At 37.2% G+C, this 26,626-nt stretch overlaps 1 protein-coding gene across 10 annotated transcripts in view; it reads left to right on the top strand.

Annotated features, from left to right (window-relative positions):
• The window catches only part of LOC134210873 (high affinity cAMP-specific and IBMX-insensitive 3',5'-cyclic phosphodiesterase 8), a 630,844-nt gene that overhangs the window by 491,384 nt on the left and 112,834 nt on the right, over positions 1-26,626 (top strand). For all 10 annotated transcript variants that reach the window (XM_062687262.1, XM_062687263.1, XM_062687274.1 and 7 more), the window contains one exon: positions 15,067-15,155. In XM_062687262.1, coding sequence (XP_062543246.1) covers positions 15,067-15,155 — 89 coding nt within the window. The remainder of the gene's footprint in view (positions 1-15,066; positions 15,156-26,626) is intronic.

A 26,626-nucleotide genomic window follows, 5' to 3' on the forward strand; every position in this document is an offset into this window, starting at 1 on the left:
ATATTGGAGATTAGAATCAATTGGAACAAGTATAACGTTTTATTTTTAGTAGAATTTAATTTTAAGTCTAGATATTCAGTTTTCAGTGTTCAACAAAACTTGGTCTCTTGTAACTTAACAGATGTCATCTTACTAACGTAGATCTGAACAGGGTTCTTTAACAAATTACGTAATGCTAAATTTGATAATGTTCGACCCCCACCCACCCCCACGTAACACTTTTTGTATGGAAGGTTAAAATTTGTTTTGTATGTGTCGTAACGCTCGGCCTGACCCCCTCCCTTCCCCTATAGCGTTACGTAATTTGTGAGAGGCCCCACAGATATAAAGTTGTGGAATGAGGAAGAATATTTTTTTATAGACTTGTTGAACGAATAGTAAAGAAAATAATAAAAAATCACAATATTAAAAAAAAAACCTTCCAGTTTATTTTACCTTCAATTATTTTTTTCAAAAATCCCCCCTTTCAGGCACACGGGGTCGTATATGACCCCAACAGAAAAACGGATGTATAAAATCGCACAATGGATAAAAATTAACACTCTCTTCAGCAAAATTGCTTGAAATTAACTCCCCTTCCAGGAAAAAATATCAGGCATGGGCGATCAAGGCCCTACGACAACCTATAACGTCATGAACACGGTGAAGTTACGAAAGAGAAAATTTTAGGTGTATTGGCAGCGGATTGTATTGTTTCAAAATAAGTTTTTTTTTTCAAACGTATCCATAGAGTTACTGTGATGTAAAAAAAACTATTTTTTAAGATCCTTGGACGTCCTAAACCATCCAAACATTCCTTGAGTTTAGGACTTGAAATCTACAGCTGCAAGAAAATCGTTTTTCAGTACTGAAAGCTTCAATATGCATTCAATTATATCCATTACACCTCCCGGGAGGACAAAGGATATCGTAGGATAGTTTTGAGATATTCTGGGCAATCCAAAATGTCCTTGAGTTCGGGACTTGAGATCTACAGCTGCTTAGAAGCTCTTTTCGATACTCAAAGCTTCAATATCCATCAAATTATATCCATTGCACCTCTCGAAAGGTAATTGGATATGGTAAGATAGCTATGCGACATTCTGGGCAATCCAAAGTGTCCTTGAGTTCGGGACTTGAGATCAACAGCTGCTCTGAAGCTCTTTACGGTACTCAAAGCTACAATATCCGTCCAGATATGACCATTACACCTCCCAGGAGGTCAACGGTTATGGTGAGATAGTCACGAGATATTCTGGGCAAGCCAAATTGTCATTGAGTTCGGGACTTGAGATCTACAGCTGCTTAGAAGCCCTTTTCGATACCCAAAGCTTCAAGATCCGTTCAATTATATCCATTACACCTCTCGGGAGGATGACGGATATAGTAATTTATTTATTTATTGTACATGGTCTTCAACTTGTAAATTGCACAGACTGATTGTTTGACTTAATCCTATTTTTAAAAACTAATTTGGTAACATTAAAGTCGAAAAAACAACACACTTCGTTGAATAGTCTGCAGCACAAGTCCAATGGATTATTTTGACCGTAGTGTGTGCGGTGACCACGGATCCATAACAGTTGACGATTCCTGAGTTGACGAGACGGTACATGAAATCGAACGTTCTCCAGGATGTAACGGCAGTCGATGTTGCACGTTATGACGTCGAAAATAAACATCCTCTGATAGTAAGATAGTTATGAGATATTCTGGGCAATCCAAACTGTCATTGAGTTTGGGACTTGAGATCTACAGCTGCTTAGAAATCCTTTTCTATACTAAAAGCTTCAATATCCATTCAATTTTATCCATTACACCTCTCGGGAGGTCGACGGATATGGTAAGATATTTATGATATATTCTGAGAAATTCAAACTATCATTGAACTTTCGATACGAAGCTTCAATAATAATTCACTATTACATCTCCTCACCATTACATCTCCTGGGAGGTCAACAAATATCGAAAGATAATTTTAAGATTTTCTGGGGAATCCAAACTATTCTTGAGTTCGGGACATGAGATCTACAGCCACGGTGTCTATTTGGGGAGATACTATTTTTCAAAAATCAGTATCTCTGAAACACCCACCACGTGAAAGTATAGATTCTGCTCTTTCATATAGTGGGTAAACTAAAATATTCTATCGGGGGATCTAGACCAATTTTTAATTTTTTCACTATTTTTGGTGCAATTTCCATAGAAATCTCAAATGATAGCCGATTTAACCCCCAAAAAATGTATGGAAAAATGACCACCGATAGAACATTCTAAAAATGCACCTACTTGAAAAAGGAAAACTTATACTTTCGTGTAGTGGGTGTTTTATAGATACTGATTTTTTGAAAATAAGTCTCTCGGACAAAGACACTGTGCAGCTGCTTAGAAGCTCTTTTCAGTACTCAAAGCTTCAATATCCATTCAATTATATCCATTACACCTCTCGGGAGGCCGACGGATATGGTAGATAGTTATGAGATCATCTGGGCAATCCAAACTCTCATTGAGTTTGGGTCCTGAGATCTACAGCTACTAAGAAGCTCTTTTCGGTACTTAAAGCTTCAAAATCCATAGAATTACATCCATTACCTCCCGGGAGGACAACAGATATGGTAGGATAGTTTTAAGATATTCTGGGCAATCCAAACTGTCCTTGAGTTCGGGATCTTATATCTACAGCTATTTAGAAGTTGTTTCGTTATTCAAAGCCCCAATATGAATTCTATTTCATCCATTACACTTCCCTGGAGGTCAACGGATATCCTGAAATAGTTTTGATATATCCTGGACAATGTCCCATTACGCTGGGATATGGATACTCTGAAGTAGTGCGTAACGGTGTAAATCCGGTCATATCGCCAGGCTCGGTACAACACCGAAGCTGACGATATTACGTCCCTAACCCCGAATCCCAAGGTGTCAGGCGACCCGTGCTGATGGGATGAATGGCCTGGGGGGTGAAACAATTAGCCAGGCAGTTAACGGAGCCTCTAATGCTGGGTAGACACTCTTCGTGTTGCATTACGGATTAAGATCTACCACACTGTGCTCTAGTTCTTACTATTCTTGTTAATACTTATGAGTGATGGTCGGAAGAGTATAGAACGACTATAATTAGCTTTTAGATGACCCATTTTTTGCTCCTTTTGGATGGAGTCAATGGTGTAAATTGTAAAAACGTAACTCAATCTTAGGCTGGTTTTGAAGCCGACGGCATGAATCTCCAAGCTCCAGATTTAGTAAAGAAGCGGATACGAATTTGGTCGATCTGCTGAACCCTTTGACTGATTAGAGCTCTGTGGAAAGATGAGATTCCAAAAAGCCAAACGCAATGAAATCAGATCTCTGTGAAAAAAGCGAATTCGGAACTCATGAGAAGAAGCAAAAATATGTTTGAACTTCAGTACCGATGCACGGTCAAAATCAGTATTATCCCACTGATTGTTGAGCCGAAACTGATTGAGGGCCGCGCCTTTGAGAGTTGGTATAAGCCATTTTCGAAGGGTATAAATAGCGGTACCTTAATCTAAAGGGGCTTTACATTAAGCTTGAGAAATATATGAATAAAAAATGACTACTCCATTTCTTCTCTATAGAAATGGAGCAGAAAGACATGCACTAAACAAATGACACGGGTATACTACAAAAGTTCAATGAAATGGACGCAGTGGTTCATCCCGAACAAAAAAAAATCCAGGACAATACAAACCGTCTTTTAGATTTACAGCTGCAAAAATTATTTTGAAATTTTGGTGCTGGTATATTCGACTGTAATAATCACATACATATAGTAACTTTGAGAAAATTTTAAATTTTGGTGCCGATATATTAGAGCTTTGAGTGACAGAATCCTAAAGTAACCATTAGCACTATATTAGCCATATAAGCCAGGCTCTATAAGCCAGTATAAAGCAGGTTCGCACTGTGACAGCGTTGTAGTCGCACGCACGGATTTTTAAATGCTCACTATTAGCTGTAAAATGTGAATCGCATATTCTGAACTCAAAGACGGTTTTGATGACCCAAGATATCCCAAAATCATCTAAACATCCCTTGATTTTCAGAAATGTATTATGGATATGGATGAATTTATATCCAAGCTTGAAGCGACGAAAAAAGCTAGAGTGGTGGCTGTAGATCGCAAGCTTTGAACTCAAGGACGATTTGGATAACCCAGGATGTCCAAAAATCAACTAACCATGTCTCCTGGTCTCCTGGAATATGTTATGAACATGCTTGAATACATATCCAAGTTTCCAGTGACGAGAAAAGCTAGTGTCGTAGTTGTGGATCGCAAATTCGGAAATCAAGGACAGTTTGGATGACCCAGGCTATCCCAAAACCATCTAACCACGTCTACTGATCTTTATGAATATATTATAAATATGGCTGAATACATATCCAAGCTTGGAGCGACGGGAAAAATACATATCCAAGCTTGAAGCAACGAAAAAAGCCAAAGTGGGGGCTGTAGATCGCAAGTTCTGAACTCAAGGACGGTTTGGATAACCCAGAATGTCCCCAAATAATCTTACCTTGTCTACTATTTTTCTGGAATATTTTATGGTTATAGTTGAATACATATCCAAGCTTGGAACGACGAAAAAAGTTAGAGTGGTGGTTGTAGATCGCAAGTTCTGACTTCAAGGATAGTTTGAATGAACCAGGATATCCCAAAACCATCTAACTATGTCTCTTGATGTTCACAAATGTATTATGGACAGAGCCGTAGCGTGGACTCCCAGCGACCTTGGCGAAACCGTTATTGGGCGCCCCTTACTTTCATGCATGTTCAAAACAAATGCCATGATAAGAGCTGGTTTTTTTCCTCTATGACTTGCATGTGTTCCAATAGGTGCAAAGATTTTAAAAAAGGCCAGAGCATTTCTAAAAATCCCTTTTATAGAGATTTCAACGATTTTCTGAAAGATTATTAAATAAACATACGCAAAAAAAACTAGTTTCAGTAGTGCGTGTGTTGCCGACACAAAATCCAGACTTCCTTGTGAATTCACGCACTAGTGGATCTAGCTAGGCCAATAAAATCCATCTCTCAAGTGTGCCGGTCAGCGATTGGATCACTTTCGGATGTAGTCGCAACAAGAAGAATCCCACTTTGGAGTAGATTGAATAACCGTCGGAATCTGAATTAGACCTTGTTCGGTGGTTTGAAAGAACTACTGGACTCATGGTGTTAGGGTGTTGGTGTTTTTCGACTGGATGTGATCTATTACTCGGAACTTGGTTTTCTCAGTCTCAAAAATTAGGACGAGGTTTTTTACTTGTCCGACGTTTCGACCGATGAGTTGTAGCCTTTTTGAAGGTTAGTATAGTCTATCGTCTATCGTAAATATTTGTGAACCACTTTTGATCAGTGGTGGAGAAAGTGCTTTCATGTTTGCTTTTTGTAAAATTTTGGAAAAGTGATTTTAAGATTGCGTTTGTTTTCTAACATACAACGGCTGCAACGTCGGATAAGTAAAAAACCAAAACGGACAAGTAAAAAAATGAAATTCAACTTGTAGAGAATTGGTAGAAGGTAAGAATAGTGATTTCCAAGTCGTATAAAAAAGACAACTCCGGGCCTATTTGGATCAAGATATATCAATTCCTAGAGTGGGCCTATCGGTAGTTTGGTGGCATTGGTTGACTTGTTTAGGCCAATAAATATCAACTTTGAAATAGATCAGTTGCCATCATTACTGAGATCCGTCGATGCAGATTCTCGTATTCAGCATGTCAAATCAAATTTAAAACATCATCGAATATTGAACGCCTTTGTATGTTTTTTCACCCTTATACAATTGTCTGGTTTAAAGGAATCAAAAATTTCAAGGATCAAATGCGATCGTTACGGTCAGATTTTTTTTCTTAAATTAAAATAAACTCCCTATCACTACATCTATTATTTGGAAATGGCTTTGATTTACTATTCACGAACAAAAATTATACGCGTCTACTCTGTGTTTGCCTTTGGCGTGCTTAAGTCTTCAACTAGGGCTTCCTCTTCAGAAACTTGTTCCAATCTTTTCATTTATATTTCCTGTTCCTTTCTATTTTCACCTGTTTCTCGTTAAGGTAAACGATAAAAAATAGTCAGTGAAGATGCTCCCTGAGCCTACGTTCTGTTACCTGTATCAGTTATTGACGGAAAAAGGCCTTTCGAAAATTAGTTCAACGGTTGATTGCGGATGTAGTCCCCGAGGGAAACGTCTGTTAAAAGCTTGAATCTGAAACACTTTGAATCGATAAATTTGAGAATATACCAACTTTTAAACACGGTTTGATTTTAGCCGTTTGAGACCCTCAGCATCAGTAAAAAAAGGAATTAACCTCACCACAAAAAATAACAAAAAAAATCAAACGAAATTCAACTGGGAGGTATCCTTCCAACCGCGTAAAAAACCTTGATAAGATTTGTCATCATTTCCTATAGTTCAATTCTGGATTTTGGCGCCCCCCTAAGGCTTAGCGCCCTTGGCGGGGGCCAACCTGGCCAACCACACGCTACGGCGCTGATTATGGATATAATTGAATACATATCCAAGCTTGAAGCGACGGAAAAAATAGAGTGGTGTTTGTAGATCGCATGTTCTGAACTCATGAACTGTTTGGATGACCCGGGACATCCCAAAACTATCTTACCATGTTTCATGATCTTCTAGAGTATGTTATTGTTATGGTTGAATACATATCCAAGCTTCTAGTGGCAAAAAAATCTTGTTTCGTGGCTGTAGATCGCAAGTTCTGTACTCAAGGACAGTTTGGATGACCCAGGATATCCCGAAACCATCTGACCATGTCTTTTGATCTTTAGGATTATGTCTTGGACATGGTTGAATACATATCCAAGCTTAGAGTGAAGAAAAAAGCTCGCATTGTAACTGTAGATCTCAAGTTTCGGACTCAAGGACATCCCGAACATGATCTAGTACATCCCGAAAAATTATTTTTCAACTTCTTTTGTCAGTTCTCCATTATGAATCACGAAAACAAATGAAGCATATCAAATTTACTGCGTAATAAAAAAATTTACTGCGTAGAAAATTTTGGGCTTGAAAGGGTTAAACGTTTCCAGAATTATGAAACAAAGAAAAAAATTACAAAAATCTCGCAGAACCTTAAAAATTAGTGCAAGTATGAGGATTTTTTATTTTGTTTTTTTTTTGGTAGGATCAGCTGTGTACCTCGCGTTGCGGAGACACAATTCTCAGGTACGAAAATATTAGAATTATTAAACTGTCACAATGATTGAGACTGCAATTATTTTTTTATGGGCCCCAGAATATCCACAAGTGAGGGATTTTCCTGAACTCACCGTCTCACTATGTAAGATTTGTTCCTTCCATGATCATGAAATTGGGAATATCCAAAATCTTCAAAGCTTAGAATAGTTTGCTGTAGCCATCGAGCAAGTAAGTACATTACGGTTCGTGATTAAATATGTTACTGTTATCGAACGCGGAATCGGGTGATTAGTTTAATTTTGTGCGTTCGGATAGTAAATCAATTAGTTCGGAATTAAACGTGACTCACATGGGATGCGGTCGAAAAGTGGAGCAATTAATTTGTGATTGAACATGTTACGTATCGGACGCGGATTCGGGTGTATTGTTTAATTTTGTGCGGTTGGGTAGTAAGTCCTCAAAGAATCCCCTTCAGAATTTTCGCGAGATCCGAGAGTTTAGTTCTGTATATGTTGATTACGCGATTGATCGTATTTCGATTAACAAGCCTTAACGCGCTATCCGAGATATTTTGTGTTGCTCTGTACTGTCCGGAGAGTAAACCAATTAATGCGCGTTTTTATTTGCATTTCATAAAATCCCCTTCCACGCATCCAAAGTGAATCCTAAAAAAAATCCTATAAATCTAACCAGAGCGTTAATGAATAAAGCTTCCAATGAATGATTAAATTTGTTATGATTAAATCATTCAACTCTATGATTAAAGATTATGATTAATGATTTATTCATTTTTGACAATGAATAATGATTATGATTAATGATTAAATTATTTTTGACAATGATTAACGATTATGATTAATGAATAAAACGTTTGAAGTATGATTAATGATTACCGATCGTGATTAAATGTTGACACAATATGTGTATGATTAATGATTAACGACCGATATGATTAATGATTAATTATTATGAATAATCAAATTAAATGATTTGCATAGTGATCAATAATCAAGTAACCGTTCGACCAAATTATGTTTTTTTTACCTTTGAAATTGTATGATTATGATTAAAGAATAATGAATAAAAGCGATGTATGCAATGATTAAAATTGATGATTAATGAATAAACTCAAAACAATCATGAATATGATTAGTGATTAATGATTAAATGCAAAAATCTATGATTAACGATTAGTGATTAATGATTGAATCGTATTTTTTGTATGATTATGATTAATGAATAATGATTAAATAACCCATTATTCATTAATCATGATTAAATCTATGATTAATCATTAATGCTCTGAATCTAACCCAATACTTTATCACAAGACAATCATGGAGATTCAGAGGTGTTCTCGGTCTCTAGTAGCAACGAGAGTCGAACTAACAATCCTTCCTTTCCTATATGACCGTAGGGACGTGACCGGCGCCGTTATTGACTCAAAATAGGCGAGCTTCTGAAACGTGCACACTGGGAATGGTTAGCAAATCCCATGCTCACATGGTTCTCTGTGCAATTTCACAAGTTCCTGTCAATCACGATGTAGCAACTACGTATTGTACGATCATATCCAAAATCTTCAGAGCTTATTTATAAAATCTTGTGCATTATTTATTAAAATACAATGAAATACGCTCAAACAAGATACGATTAAAGGACATCGCGACTAAGAATCTTCAGTCTACACCAGTGGCGTAGCCAGAAAATTGGTTTAGGAGGGAGGGGGTCTTCAGAAAAAAGAAATTTCGAAAGAAAAAATTCTTCTAAAAATTTTGTCTCTGGGAAGGGGGGGTTATGTCCAAAACCACACCCCTGGCTACGCCACTGGTCTACACCCCGCATTTATTTGTAATTAGTACAATGAACATGAAAATCTGACACGTATTGACTAAATCACATCACTCCTAAAATAGTTCAATTTTTCGCATATTGAGTGATGTTGATAACAAGACAAATGAGCAGCCAAGGCATAAAAAAAAACTCTTGGCAGTCCATGCGTGCAGTGCTCTATATATCCTTAGAATATTATCCCTTACCAGCTGGGAGATATTATTATATCAATATATGATATAATTTTGTTATGACTAACTGGCCGAGTAGCTAGGAGCTCCTAATTCAATATATTGAAGAAATAAAGGTGAGTGAGAAGAGAAATGAAAAAGAGTTTTATGAATAATGAAATCAAATAAATTCACCTAGCTGAACAACTTTGTTGCAGGAGAAACTATCAAACAAACACACTCCACTGATGAGCATATTGTGACAAAGATATAGACCCAACTTGTCATGCTTTTTTTTCAGAAAATATTCCAGAGCATCTGACCAAACTGCACTTTTTTAAAATATTCGACAAAACTCTATATTCTAAAGCATTTCTCGCTTAACTTTTCAAAAGGACCTAAGTAACATTTTTTCATGAATTAATTTGAATAGCGCAATCAACAGAAAAACATGAAAGCTTTTGATTGCAGTACTCAAATTAATTCATGAAAAAAATGTTACTTAGGTCCTTTTGAAAAGAGCGAGATTTCTCTTTACTGCAAAATATGCATCAGAACTTCTCTATCTTATTGGCACTGTGTCGGCAAACCTATTCTGTTAAAATTTACCTCAAGGACTGAAAACGGTTTTGTTATTCAATATTGATTACATCGAATTATTGTAATAATTATCAACAGCAAAGAAGAAACGTATCAACTTATTCGGGTTCAAATATTCAAATTATTTTATTGATTACAAAATTGATATTGGTTCTATTAAATGTGGATCCCATAAGATATCATCAAAAAATTAGAAACTCGCAAATTTTTCCAATCGCCTATTTCAAATAGATCTCAATGGTACAATATTTCTCATTAGACGTGACTTGTTGCTCTCCAATTATTTACAAACAAAAAAGTACTTACTACTGTAATTGTAGCTTCCTAACTAATTATGCGCGCATTTACACCCACTTCGAAAAAAAAACGTTATGGTCGGTCGATGATCTGTTTGACTTAGTGGGAGGCAATATTACCTTACCTTCAACTCCAACCCGGAGGGTTCTCCAGTCGCATACCGCCATAGGCATGCGTTCGTATAACTTGTTTTTTTATGGCTGATTAAATTTTACAGAATTAGCTGAGAAAGAAAAGATACGACTTTTACTTTCGAACGCTTTGTCTACCATGAGCAGTGCATCTTCGTAATGATGTACATACTTTTGGTTTTGAGAGAAGCTTAAGCTCCCGCCTTCAGCTTTCCGATCATCGAAAAATCTCACTCAACCGGCCGGCACATACCCAGTTCAAGTTCAACATGATGGTGCTGGCACTGGCAGCGCGATGAGCATCGGCTTAGGCTTGGAGGAATGCTTGTTAGGTAATAAATGATGCTTTAGATAATCGATATTTACAACAGATATACTTTTGGATTGGAAAAAAAAGTTAAACGAGAGCGCTCAAATTTTTAGAGTTCAACGGCTTCAGGTTTTAGGACTAGGCAGTTTTTTTACTTATCTCGGACCCCAGAACCGATGGGATTATCGATTCCGGAACACAATCTAGTTTTTCTTCATGTATGTATGTATGTATGTAGTTAGCCACCAGCTTGCTCTGCATGTGGTTCCACTTAACAGTAAGGCCAAATTTCAATATCATTTTGAATTCAACAAATGAACTGTATGAAGGGCCAAAAATGGGGGTGGTGGACCTGTAAGCAGAGACACTTACACGAAACCCACGGGAAAATGAGAATCTCCTTCCAGCAGAATGATCCAACAAATATAATAATGAAATTTGCAATACTTGTCAAGCTTAGACTTTCCTTCCTAGACTCCGACTGGCTACCACTTCATTGTCCAACTTCATTGATGCCCTGATGCACCCTCCCATTCCCATATATTTTACTTTATTCTCATATATTTACAGTTGAATCAGTAATGTTGTAATGGAGATTTAGACATGTGTCTTTCAATTGATGCATTTGTCTGGCTAAAAGCAAAATAAGACATTTCTAGGAACTTTTTAAATAGGCGTAACTGTATTTGACCTTGAAATTTGAAATGATTCTTACTCTGTCTATTCAACATATTTCGTTAAACTTACGTTACTACCAGAAAGTAAGAGCGCAATTGCCGTTCCAAAAATCAAGGTCAGAATCAATTACGCCCATTTGAAAAAAGTTCCTAGATTTGCTCGGTTTTAGGCAACTGAAGACATGATCGCTTATTTCAACGGGTCCATTTTCCCGGCAGAAGGCAAGAGAGGATATGACTCTTTCTTTCAATTCAGGCATTTACCCTATATAAGGTATAGGAAGGTGTGAACCCTTTCTAAAGTAATCATTTTCCTGGCAGATGGCAAAAGCAGATATGATTCCTTCTTTTAATTCAGGAATTTGCTTAGTATAAAGAAAGGGAAGATGTGATCTCTTTTTTCGAAGAGTGCATTTACTCGACTGATGGTAAGGAAGGTATTTGAAATATTTCTGTTTTTACATGAACATTCTTTATGGTTCCGCGTTGTACAATCTTCTCTTCTTCTTCTTTTTTTTCTTGAATGGCTCTACATTCCAATTGGAACTTAGCCTGCTTTTCAACTTAGTATTTTATTAGCATTTCCTCAGTTATTAATTGAAAGCTTTTCTATGCCCGCCATTGCATGAGTATGTATCTTGTGTGGCAAGTACAATGGATACACTATGCCCAGGGTTTCGAGAAAGTTTCCAACCCGAAAACATCCTAGACCGGACCGAGAATCAAACTCGCCATCTCCGGATTGGCAATCCTACGCCTTTGCTCGCAAGGCTATTAAAGACCCGTATAGGAATACTTTCGGAAAAATGATAGCCAAGTACAACCTATATCGTATGACTCTACATTCCTCTGAATTGCCAGTAAACACGCTGGACTTCTTGATGTTTGAGAAAAAATCAACAAACACTAAGTATTCAAGAGATAACTAATCATTAAATGAAAGAGAACTTGAAGTTCTTTCGGAACGATTTCTCAAACAACAAATTTATTTTTATTTTGTTATTTTCGGGAATTCTATACGACATTTCTAGATTTTAAGCTCGATATACATCATTTGTAATATTCAAGTGGTCTAAAGATGTGTTGAAAGAGCTGTCTGGTTGGTGTACCAGTTGGTGTAAGCGAAAATAGTATCTTTTCTGTGATTTGACTGTAAAATAGGAAAATTTAAAAAAAAGCCCCCCTAGGATTTATTCTTAGTTACGCCAATGCGAAAGACCATCTGCTCAAGGGATCCCATATAAAGTTCGCATCAAAACATCAGCGTTAAATAAAAATTTACGAGCAGTAACCTACTTCTAAGCGTCCTATAAATAGGCCAACTTTTGTAAATGCACCGTCAGCTTGGGTTTATCACCTTTTCGGTAACGCATCATTTTTTTTTCCCGCTGAAGACAATTTTCTCGTCTCGCACCTCACCAATTGATGCAAACAACATAATTAATACATCATTACCACAATCGGAAAGCATAATAACGATCCAATTAGCCGTAATCAAAATTTGTTTGTTTGCCCATTGCAACAAATCATGCAGTTTCCTCTATTCATTGGATCACGTGCCACGCGTTATCGGCGTTGCGCCGCCTCAGAGGGTAGTCTAAAATTTTCGATACCTGTGCGGTAATTTTGAGCGAAACAAAAAAAGTATCGCTGACTAGATTGATAATAACAGACGTATAAATCGTCGCAGCGTCCCACTTCCTGGGAAAAGCTGGACTGATCGTAACCTCAGTCCCATCAAAATATACTAACGAACTCCGCAGAGACAATTTTTTTAGTTATTGTTGCAGCGCCGTCCAAGCCGTCCACGCCCAAAGCTCGGTCGCTACCGACCGAGTTTTACAACGGGCGTTGTTTCCACAACAAACCGTGTATCATTGAGGTTTAAAGATAACCATCTGCCTGTTCACAAACGATTCGCAGCAAGTCGGTGTGAAGCGATTACACTGGATTATCTAACATCTTCCTAATTTTGAAATTCACCGAACGAGGGATTCCCTCATCGTACAATCGATAGATCACGTAAAGCGTATTAATTGCGGTATGATTAATCTTCTATTGGCTGCGGGGAAGTAACGCATTTATGGTGCAAAAGCATTGGCACAATTTAATTGATCGAATGTTTGCAAATGTAATGGTGGTAAAAATGTGTTTTACTCCAATTTGTTCAATTCGTCGAATGTTCTGACATAGTTAATCATGAGATCATCTTTCACTGAAGTAACATTGCTTTTCTGCAATAATTATAATTTTCTGCAATACAATAGTTTAAAAAATATATATTTTCGCGGTTTTTACTGTCGAAGCTGAACTAAAAATACTAACCATTACGAAATCAAGTAAGGTACTTTTTTTTTCAAAATAAGCTTCTTGAATGAATCAAAAGCTTTTTTAAATTCAGGAGTGATGATTGAGCCTCAACTTCACTGCATTGCAGATTGGCCGCTACCGCGGCACACACAAAGCCGACACTCCAATAATAGTGGCCACTCGTCTCTTGTGCCCAGCTGTTTTCGATTTTCATCGTTTGAGGCTCACTTGTTGTGCCCCAGGAAATTGTTGCCTACAGGCCCAGTGACCAATCGGAACATCACGATTTTATTTTCATCTGGCGGAAGCTGCTGTGCTACATCCTCTACTGCACGCAACATCAATTGATTGCTATCGCAAAAAAAAAGAATGGTCATGATGATTGACGAACGCGTAATAGGTATGGTGAATTGAGCCCCCAATTGTGTGTGGTATTATGCAAACATGTTGTGATGAGTCATTTCAAAATTTCAATTCATCATCTGGAAACCGAAAAAAATACGAAAATGTGACGTGCCTCATCAGTATGATTCGAACGATTAGGGTGCAACTCATTGTAGGATATTCATGAAGCATTACTTCTCTGATCAAAATTTAGTTCAGCCTTTAGGACTTTTCTACAATTACATGTTGGGTTTTCGGACTTCAGTCGAACAAATCCATTACTTTTTTCAGATCACTGTAAACATCTCAAACCGCAGGTTTATACTCATTTGAAAAATGAACACTTTTCTATGACTAAAAGCCGAAGTCTAAATAATTGTTACAAACGTTGTAAGCTTTACTTCACGATTTTATTATTTTAACAAATACATTAATCCATTCATACTATTTTCTCTGCAGAGGGTGTTAAGCTGCATATCTTGAAATGTGTGATGGTTAGAAAATCAACTGCAGTGTACCGACAGTGAAATTGAATTTTAAGCAACAGAACAGCCAACTCGCCAACTGAAACTGATTGCGAGTCTATGTATGTTATGCGTGAGCTTGAGTTTAACATTCGTAGTTGCTGATCTTACATAGTTATTGACTGGAACATTAACATTGTATACAGAATTAAGTTAAATTTGGAAATAGCTAATCATTCTCAATATACATGTTTTGGATGCTCATAATTACAAATCAATCGAGGCTAGTTCTTAAGATAATCGAAGAATGGAAAGATGGTTTGTTATTACAGCTTGCATTGTTAATAGAGACCGAGTACTCTTCTATAACTTCATGAAGGCCTCAGTGCAGGTTGTTGTCAAATTAAGTAGGTTTGTATTATCTGGATTTCTCTTCTTGTGTGTCAATATTTTAGCAAGCAATGTCAAACAAATAATGTTTGCGTCCAGATCACCAACGCACATACTGAATCTGGTTGGGTGACTATATTTTTGGTTATATATTTTCTGTGCAATCTTCAGAAATTCAGGTTCTTAAATCTGTGCATTTCAGTGTCCCAGTAAGAGAAAGACAAAAATTACGCCCCCCTAACGTTTGCGATAAGTTCCATTTTTTATCACAATGATTGGCTTCGATGTAGCGACGCTAATGTTCATTTTCCTCTCTCTACAATTTTCACAGGTGGAACATCAAGTTGTTCGGGGAGATACGGCGGCCACAGACAATCACTAGCTTTAACACCGGAGGAGGAAACACTCGACTCATATCCCGTAAGTGCAACCTAAGGGGAACTTAGTGCTCTTGATTTAATTAGCAGAAAAAGAGACGGTTGGCTGAATGTGTACTATTTTAACTAAATCCTAAGCATTTTGAATATTTTTTGTCGTTATTTACGAAATATTCAGCCCGTGGCTACCTCATCTCGTACATTTTTGAATACATTTTTAATTTGTCATGATTAATTTTGTACGAGAAAGGCAAAAAGAAACAAAATTTCATTTGTTTTGCGTGTGGATCTATAGACCTTTATCCAGGAATTTCTTGGATGACCAAAAAGATATGACATGAACACATTCTATTCTCTGTACAACTTAGAGCATGACACATAATAAAAAGTGCGAGTGCGAGAGGGGTGAAATTATTGAATTTACGGGTCAAAAGGGTAGCCTTGAATGAAAATCGTTTCACCATTTTCTATTCTTCTTATGTTTTGATCCAAAGATCCGATCCGTATGAAAGATCCGGATCATTAGACTGAATGACTCAGATGTGATCCGTCCAACGATGTGATCCGCTTTGCCCATCCTTAGTTACACGTGTAGACCTTATAGCATATTGATCTGAAAATTCTCGCCCAACTTTTCAAATAGACTTAAGCAACATTTTTTTAAATTAATCGATTTGAGTTCTGCAATCAAAAACATTTTTTTATTGCAATACTCAAATTAATTCACGAAAGAAATGTTACTTAGGTTTTTTTGAAAAATAAGCGAGAATTCTATTACAGTTTTCTTTTAGTTGTGAACATCACCTTGCAAATAAGTTAATGCAAGTGGCTCGAGCACAATAGTTGCAAAGTTATCAAACCTTCACTGTTGAGAATAGTTGATAGGTTTGTGAAACTGGCAACACTGGTAATTGAATGTATGGTAATGCCATATACTTCAACACGGAAGCAATAAATTCAGATTGGACAAGTTTAGAGTTGTGATGGAATCGGTGGCTGGAATACTGAATTCAAATTAGATTGTAAGTTAATTATATGAAAATCATTAGTTTGATAATTATTAACGGAAAATATATTCTGGCTTTGAAGCTGTGCAAAATGATCACTGCTTTCAAAACAGTTTTTTTCGAGCCAGAGAAAACCCGTCACAACATTCACAGTACCCAAAACTTTATTCCCGTTCCCACCCTTCTCTAACTGCACCTCCTCTAAACTGCATATGATCGTATTGGCTAGGGATCCTGTAATGAGAGATATGCAAATACTTTTCCAGACGATTTAGCAACGCTGTTACTTTTGTTAGCAAACGCTTCCAGCACTTGCCGCAGCGCAAAATGTTGGAGCTTGCATATGATTTTGCATTTGATAACAATTTGGAATACTTTTACTCGCTAAAGTTAAATAAATTTTTTATTCGGTGAAACTTTTCTTAAAATCAATCTCAATACCTCTCAACCTCGTCTCAATCTGCAACAATAACAACGTTCATTTGGCTCACGTTTTGACAGTTCTCAATGCCGCATTCGCATATCTCTCATTATAGGATCCCTAGTATTGGCTGTTTCAGTATTTGAAATCACAAACACAAAAACAGTAGTGTTTACATACGTGGGTAGTGTTGCCATTGGCTTTGTATAATAGAAATATTCCCAATCGTTCAAAGTCTCCGAATAATGATAAAATATTGATATTTATATTGTTTTAGACCTATGACTATTCTGCAGTAATCTGAAAAAGTGACGTATACGCCATTTTCGAATCATGGTGTTAATGAGTAGTATTCATGGAGCTCTTTAACAGAAAAATTAAAAACATGTATGTTGTTATTTGGCGCATACGTCACTTTGCCAGATTACGGCAGTATTGGAAACTTCCAAGCCTCTCCAAAAAGTAGGCTTCCACGCTTCTTGAAAAGAGGCTTTCGAGCCTATTGAAAGGCGGTTTTCGAGCCCCTTAAAAAAGACTTCTGAGCCTCTTGAACGTAGAACTCTGAGCCTCTTGAAGGGCAATATTCGAGCCTTTTGAAAGGAGGCTTCCGAGCCTCTTGAAAGGAGGCTTCCGAGCCTCTTGAAAGGAAGCTCCCGAGCCTCTTGAAAGAGCCATCTGAGCATTTTGAATGGACTCCTCTGAGCCTCTAAAAAGTAGGACTCCTTAGGAGTAGGTAGGAGGACGTAGACGTAGGAGGACGTAGACTTACCTACTACGTAGACGTAGTAGGTAAGTAGGACGCCCCTTTTGAAATGGGCTTCTAAGGCTCTTAAAAAAAGGGTTTCGAACTTCTTGAATTGAGGTTTCCAAGCCTCTTGAAAGGGTGCTTTCGAGCCATTTAAAAGGAGGCCTCTGAGCATCTTGAAACTATTCTAAGCCTTTTGAAAGAGGAATTTCGAGCCTCTTGAAGAAAAGCTTCCGAGCCTTTTGAAAGGAGGCTTACGATCCTCTTGAAAGCAGACTTCCAAGCCTCTAGGAAGGAGCCTTCCTAGCCTTTTGGGAGGAGCCTTCCAAGCCTCTTCAAAGGAGCCTTCCGAGCCTCTTAAAAGAGCCTTCTGAGCCTTCTGAAAGGAGCCATCCGAGCATCTTGAAAGAAATTATTCAAGCCTCTTGAAAGGAGGCTTACGATCCTCTTGAAAGGAGACTTCCAAGCCTCTTGAAAAGAGCCTTCCGAGCCTTTTGGGAGGAGCCTTCCGATCCTCTTGAAAGGAGCCTTCAGAGCCTCTTCAAAGGAGCCTTCCGAGCCTCTTGAAAGAGCCTTCTGAGCTTTTTGAAAGGAGCTTTCGGAGCCTCTCGGAAGAAACTGTTCGAGCCTCTTGAAAGGAGACTTCCAAGCCTCTTGAAAAAGGCTTCCGAGTCTGTTGGGAGGAGCCTTCTGAGCCTTTTCAAATAAGCCTTCCGAGCCTCTTAAAAGAACCTTCCGAGACTTTTGAAATGAACTTTCCGAGCAAGCAACTGCGGTTTTTGGGAAAAGTCTTCATGCCTCTAAAATGGAGGTTTCACCGTAGCTTTAGACTCAAGACTTTAGTTCAGAAGAATCTTCTGAACATATTATTCAACATTTGGTTTCGAATAAGTAGATTGCATTGAACATTTTTTTAAATTTGTTCTTTAGACGTTTAGACGCTGGCTGTGAAGGGCATGATTAAATAGGCTTTGATTTCCTGATTGCCATGCATATTATGTACTAGAAATAGTTTTAAAATATAAAAAAGAAAGAAAAAAAAGGAAAGCTTCATTAGTTTTGATTGGAATTATAATACATCCGCCATTAGGCATTGTTGTCCGAGGTACCCCCTGGGGCCAGCGAAGGTATTCCCAGGGGTACATGTACCCCAGGTTGAGAACCGCTGCATTAGATCATCGATTATGTGCATCATGTGTGAATATTTGAATAATTAGTGCGAGATATGACGGAATTATCGCTTTGGACGAATTAACGCATAACCCTAAGTTATCCGACAATTTTACTGCCCATAATCTCATAGTTGACGTAACAACTATTGCACTTTCGCACGTATTTCGAATTTAGGGACAAATATCGCACATTTAAAACATTTCAACCAGTAAGCACTTAAATGAGGTCTGGAGCAAGCAACGTATCGATGTTGCAGCGGTCGAATTACTTTAGTGAGCGCGTAATGAATCAAATTCGCTGAAATTTCGAATGGTTGATACGTCAACTATGAAATCATGGGCAGTTTAGGCACGAGCTTATTTTTTGTTATTATACAGCGCCCCCACAAATATGGGACAGCTAATGCTGAATTCGTTGTTGAATATTCATTTAAAAATCACAGAAGCTACATAATGATAATGTAAAACCTCGATTGGCTTTGCCTGAAATAGTATTTTTGATCAGTGAAGTACTGTGTAAATCCAATGTAAAGTGAATTATTTGAAATATTGCAGAAAATCATATTATGGGACACTATTGGAGGACGTCACAATTATTGGACAATTTTCATCACATTATGGGACAGTGCAGACTAGATCGAATTCTAAACTTTTGCGTGTAATATGAACTACTACGTTAATCAAACACCAGATTTACGAGCACGAGGGACTACAATCAATACTAGTAGCACAGGCAAACAGACCTAACACATTTACTTTTTCAATATAATTTATCGCTATAAAATCGATAATTGCAGTTAGAAATAAGGAATCAATAATATCTTAAATTTGGGATGAAGTCAGAGATGCCTGATGATCTTTATCAGGTAAATCACATGCAAACAATTGTAGACAAACATATATAAAACTACCCGAGCAACCATCAAGCAACCACCAAGTATCAATTATTGCATGTAATCAATCGCAATTCAGCATACTAAATGCTAATTTAACTAGATCAGTTTTAACGATGTATTTATTCGACAACTGGCAGGCAACGATACACTAGTTCAGCATTACGAATACATCGATACATTACTTATACTTTATTTCAACATGTCATTACCCATTATTTCGGTCATAAAAGGGCCTTTTCCCACTTTAAGTCAACTTTAATGGCCATATTATTTACAAGCATATATAGCTTAATGGTTACTTGGGTATCATCGATTCTCCTACAACATCCAGATTTAACCACCCTATAAATGAATCTTGAATATGGCTTTAAGTGTTATGCCCGTAAGAGATTGAACATTGTAAAAGTTCATCATTATAAATGATGGCTTGAATAGCTTTTACAAAATAATAGGTTAATATTAGGTAGATGTTTAGCTGAAGAGTTCCCCCAGTGCCGGACAAATCTGAAAACGACACTTCTAGAAGTTCATCCGGTATCTTATGTAGTACAACAAAACTAATTCAACGTCATTCAACCGTACGTAAAATCAAGACCTTATGTTGTAGTATTTTTGAAAATAATGTTCAAAATGTTGGTGCTTCACCTTAGTTTCAAAGATTTGAATGAACAATACTAAAAGGGGTGAAACCCATTCTAATTAAGAAGAGATGACAGGTCTTTGTCTTATTTCAGTAATTGTAATTTGCAACCACTTTCGGTATCCGAATTGCTGTCTCCCAGATCCGGACAGTGATTTTTCATGTGAGCAAGTAGTCATTTGTAGCACATGTGTTGTTAAACATGCTCTAATTCAATTGTTTCTTATTACTGTAGTCTCAGTAGCCACATAAATAAGCAGAAAAAGAAATTAAAGGTGACATGGAAAATGATGAAAATATTAAGTAGTATGTGTTTATCATGAGAAATAAAACAACCTCTTCCCACTTGTTTTAACGTCTACAACTCGATGCATATGAAAAATATTATAACTCTAAATTGTTTCTTTGCTCAAGTATATAGTAAATAGTTTATGAATTTTACGTTCAATGGCTTAGATGTCCTGTACTTGGAGGATCTCTTCCTGTATACTGTATGTATTAAATATTGTTTTGTGCTTCGGAAATTGTCGTGGTCGAAGCGTCAGCGCCGTCGCTTTTGATTGTGTACTGCTTAGGGTTGTTGCAATCTACATGGACTTTTCTTTTGTGAAAAATGCTTTGAAAGATAGTGTCCTATAATTGTGGAAAAACTTGCTTTTAGGCATAATTATGGGGCAGTTTTGAAATTAATTATTTTCAGGAAATTATCACAAAATTTGAGTGAAACTCGACTGAAGAGTAAATAACAAGCCTTGATGATGACGCCGTGCCTTTTTTCCGATAAGAGATAAAGAAATTTATCACTATTTAAGTTTATGATCCTCAGAAGCACTTCTTGCGATTCTGCCGAAATAAGATAATATTTTGACAGGAGCGAAATAAAAAAAAATCATTTGCAATAAAATAGCATTTGTTGCCTATCAAAAACTAAACTGATTGCAACAGATGATAGAATAATGCCAAAATATTGTTAAAAAAATGTGTTTAGAGACACACAATTTCTTTTCGGTTAGTTCTTCAGCTTGAAATACAAAAGTGTCCCTATCTGTGTGTGTCCCATAACTGTGGGGGCACCGTATTTTGTCTTGAGTGCTTTTTTGGCAGCTTGCTGTGAGTTCAAAAATTTATGTTGATTTTATTTTTCAAATTTTGGCGAAAAATAAATGCAAATTCATCCGAAGGTTATAACATTCAACAGCAAATTTAGTCAAGACTAAGATACATAACTCACAATAAGCACTTGCAATAACAGAAAATAATATGTATGTTAAATATATTGGCTGTGCATATGCACAGCACACGTTTTGAAATAGACAAATCGATATGAAATTTGCGAAAAAGAATCCACGTCTTTTGGAGGGACTCAAACCCTCAACCTCCTACTCTCTAGATAGGCGTGATAACCCCTACACAACAAGACCACTTAAAGGTCACGTTTGCGGAAAAGCCATCAGAATCCGAGTACCAACCTCCACCGCGGTTAGTTTTTTTTTTCTTTTTTCTTTTAACCGCTTACATGTGTTGTGCATATGCACATCTTGGCTGTTTTTTTAACAAAAAAATGATTCTCGTACGGCTGAGCTGCCGAATAATATGCAATTAATTAGAAAATAATGTTTTAATCATTTCTTGAACATAGTTGAACTGATCAATGTTACCCCAGCGATCAAAGTTCCCCCGGATTACGGTACTTATAAAAAATGGTTCTAGTCCACCATTTAGTTATTCCTGGCGAATGTCAACCGTTGTCTTAATCCGGGTTTATGCCTTCTTTCGAAGAAAGGGTCATATTCACCATTACCTAATTACAGGGAAACACCTACTTTTATAGAAGGAATCACATTCACCGTTGCCTTATTCCGGATAAATGCATTATTTTTGAAGATGCGTCAAATATTCGTCACTTCCTTTTACAAAGCAGGCTTATTTTTATTCCAGCGAAAGGATTGCAGATTTCTTTTCTTTGTTGTCTTTGGTGGGTTGGGCCCAACAAATTTGGTTTGGTACATGAGTAGTAAGAGCATTAAGACATTCTCACTATATTGTCAGTAAGCCTGACGCATTGAAGTTATTCGAAATAAATCACTGCCTGTCATAAGACGAGTTTATACAATCCCATTGAATTCCACCAGACGGCCTTACTGTTGAGGTCGAAATACGTATCTGTCAAGATACAATTAAGTGGTGGAATTCAATGGGATTGTATAAACTCGTCTTATGACAGGAGAAAACATTCCACTAAAAAGCTCAAAATAATTTTCTTATAAATCACTGGTTTTTTACATGGCCATGTTCTTGCAAATGTTAATGACGATTATTATGAGGATGAAAACTGAGATATCTGGGAACTTTTAAATCAAATTGAGATATTTTCAAAATAATGGAAAAACAATGTTAGTATAATTGAATTGTTATCAATTATTGAAGATGCTACTCGAGCTGTTTTCAGAAGATGATAGGCTAATTGATGTATTGTAATTATAATTTCAGTGGGGTCCCGAGAAAAATATATACAATACACCTAATAAACTAACAATACATTAGGATTTAATCATCTAGCATTCATTAATATTTGCGTGAATTTCTTCTAAATTCCGAGCACATCACTGATTATCTAAAACATGCACTGCAAACAGTCCGGGTGTGACTTAACCGAGCAGATTACTCTTGTAAATAATTTCTTTTGAAAATCAAACGTTTATGAATGCAAAATATTTTGTCACAGAATCATTGAAAATTTTCTCTTCGAGTTATTATAGCTGTGTAAGAATCAATCGATAAATTTGTTTTTACATACAGTTCCAATCCTACTGAAACAAGAAAAAAAATATCACACCTTTATTACGGATGAGTGGTACCAAGGCTGACAAAAACAACACTACCATAGTGATCCGAATCCGATCTGGTACGTACTGGCTATAGCCATCACATACCCGTTCTCTACTCGGGATATGCAACCCAGTGCCGTCGACGGAGTTACTTTTGATAAGATAGCAGCAACCAGCATTCCGCACTAATTGGCCATCATTAAGCCCATACTTTGAGTGCTTGTTTCGTTTTATCAAGGTAGATTCACGTGAAAGCCGGCCACTATTGCAATTAGTATTGTGTCCATTCGTCCGAGTAGGTATAATGAGGTATGACGTAGGATGTGTTTTGTACTCATCAAAACCCAGGTGGCACGTGTATAGTCATCAACATTAGTAAGTGACGTTCTTTCAACTTCGTATTAAAAAGACTATATTTATCTTCTGGTAATCAATCGGTAATCCAGGCCAGCTTCGAAACTGGAACGGCGTTGATTTTCATTTACCTGTGTTATTGTAATCTTATCTCCTAGAATAGTAATAAGCTTTACTACACCGCACGATGGGCTGTGGGTTTTCCCATGGGTTCCTGCTTTCAGAATGCGTACTTCCGTCGAACTGAATTATAGTGATTGCTTGATATTGGGTAATAAACATTCATTGAGTATCTATTCTACCCTCATTCTAAAATATTCCACGGAAAGTTTTGACAGGAAATTGGATGGTTGGTCTAAGAATTTGTTTTTTCCTCAAGGCAACAATTTTGGAACTGATTTTACGTCCCTTTACGCGGTAGTCAAAAGCAGGCTATCACACAACTCGTGCGCATTTTGCATGCATATACTCAAGTAATATTTGAATGACCGAACGTGTTCTAGTTCTGTATGGTAAAGTCGCTTTAGAGCAACACAAATATCAAACTAATATCTATTCATACGAGTGTATGTTTTTGTTCCCTAATGCAGTGTACCAGGATATTATACGAATGAATGCATATGTAGGTATCGTACCACTTCCGAATCAACAAACACACCAAATTTCACTTGTGGTTTATTTGTGAAATAGTTATGTTTAATAGCTACAACTGCATATCAAACGTTGGAATATTTCAAAAATTCAAAACAACAAGGTTTTTTGTTATATAGTAGCTGCACTAGTGTGTATATGCTAAAACAGTAAATAGTGGATCTAGTATTTTTTAAACTTTATTTGTGCGAATTTTTAATAGTGGATCCAGTAAATTGTCAGTAATACTTCACGTAGTGTCCCATATCCCCCTGCCCGTCCAGTAAGTAAGTAAGTACATACAATCAAGTTCAAAACATTTTTTTTTAAATCAACACTTGGTTAATAGTAAACTAACTGGGGCCCATAATAGAAACTTTACCTTCCTATAGTCAACCTTCCACCCGTTTTTCAAATTCTGTTTAATCATGTCCAGAGGGTCGACTATTAATTGGAGATCCACTATTGATCATCTTACCCTGACAAGTACCATGCAAATTGATAAAAACTACAACCAGAAATTCGAACCTACCCACCTTCAGCATGATCTTATATGAAAACGCAGTTTGGCACTGGATCAAGGAACGCCTCTACGGTGAAGGTTCAAAAGCGTAAATCCAAATCACTTCACCATCTCGTGCACCTACGCGAAGGAAGTGATAAATTATCTAATCTCGCCCGAGTGAGGGGTAAGCACTGCGAGATTCATTGACGACGAATTACGATTAGGTTATACCTACCGTATATTTTGGATCTTATCAGTGAGACTTTGGCTGTTTCTGGCGTCATTCAATTGTTTCCATCATATTTTTCAATGCCGTTTCCCCATGACAGAATTGTGTTGGTATAACTTAATCAATATCATCTCATGCGTGCGTGTATTTTTCATCCACATTTATTTGACTGAAATTTTTTTCACTCGTATCACTGCGTAAAAGCATAGGAAAGCTATTCATTATTTGCATGTACAATTTGTTGTTATTGTTCTGTCAAAAAGCGGTAATTCGATAATTTGATTACCGGTATGAGAGATATGCAAAATTAGTCAACCTTACGATTCGTGAATCACGATTCAACTTATCACAGATTTGATTACAAATTCTACAACTGGAATTTCAAAAATTGTTTGACACGCAGAGAAGTTTTCACATCTCACACAACACGGGTATTATGCTTTTTATTCTTAGGTATTAATAAAACTATTCTGACTTTATCCAAACCTTATAGTTAGATTATCACACTTTATTTTATTTTTGATATTTTATATTTTTTTACAGACCCATTTAATAATTTATAAGATGATAAGTGAAGCTGGAGATGAGAAGTCATAACTGTTCCTACCCAACCCACTAAAAACAAAACTCTTTACACTATTCCTGATCCCCCATGACTCGTAAAATTGAGCCCAGGTGCTTTAATGACATCACGGACTTGACTTTGTAAGTGCCGGCACTGATCCCAGCTTGCGGTAACCCACGGCTATTGTGTACCGCCACGTATTCTGTTATGTGGTGTGCTAGTGCAAGATTGCTCGAGTTTATCCAGTTATCCAGTGTATCTTTTAGTTCGTTCGTGTTTCCAGTAACCTCTAGCATTACGTCATCTGCCAACCCCCTACTTTTACACAGGATGGAATATTCAGGCGTAATACCTACAATACCAGTCCGCGGATCGATCACTGTGGATTCCCAGCAAATACTTCAATCGATAGCTGATTAGCATCGGTGTACAACAGTATTCTATTCTGAAAATAACCCCTCAGAATATTGCGCAGATAGTCGAGAACTATCAAATGGTGAACGGAGTTAGCATTTTTTATGTATACATCGAGTGTAATCAATGCCAGTGAGATCCTGATTACGGTATACTGGTCAAGGCAAGTGACACACACGCGCGAGCGAAAGTAATGCAAAATAAACGACATGTAAAATGAACGTAAATTTACATTCTTACTTAACGTCAAATAGAGATAAAATAAGGGTTGCTGAATAACATTAGCTTTCCGATTACTATCAATTATTTTCAAACCCGTTTCTTTTTTGCTTTTCTTACGTTAATGAAATGATAACGCGGGCGCCTAATCCGAAATTCAAATGAACAATCGCTCACTTTGAGCGATTGATTGTTTATTCTCGCGAAGAATGAACAATTGAACAAATTAAGGAAATGCTAATACTGCTGTGTAGAAGTTTCATAGGTCACATCACTTTCCATGGTGAATCCCGATCTATGTTACTGATTACCCCACCCAACTAACACTACTTCCTTCCCGTGGTAAATGTGGAGATGCAGAGGTATTCTCGGTCTCTAGTAGCAACAATTACCACACACTCACATTCCCTCCCTTTCCCAACTGACTGTAAGGACTTGGCCGGCGCCGTTATTGATCAATATTTGCGAGCTGCTGAAACGTGCACTTCGAGAATAGTTGGTAAATCCCAACCACTATTTACTTGGATCGTAGTGCAATTTGCACCAGTTCTGATCAATCACGGAGTAGCAACCATTGATATGTACAGTCAGTCTAAGCTAAGCTAAGCTAAGCTATACATCGAGTGTAATCAATGCACAGTATTGGATGCCACGCCTATTTAATACCCACACAACCGTGATTGTGGATGCTCCGGAAATCGAATGGTTACTTGATAAGCTATGAGCATACTCGGTGTCAGAGGCGCGGTCGGGTTGCAAGACGTGGGTAGGACAAAATTTGCCCCAACGAACATTTAAGAAAACGCCGATTTTGAAACGAGGCATTAATAGAGTACGTTTCACACAAAGCTCTGAATGCTGATCGAATTTATCTGTGTTCAGTCAAATA

Source organism: Armigeres subalbatus, chromosome 2, assembly GCF_024139115.2.
Source record: "Armigeres subalbatus isolate Guangzhou_Male chromosome 2, GZ_Asu_2, whole genome shotgun sequence".
NCBI lineage: Eukaryota > Metazoa > Arthropoda > Insecta > Diptera > Culicidae > Armigeres > Armigeres subalbatus.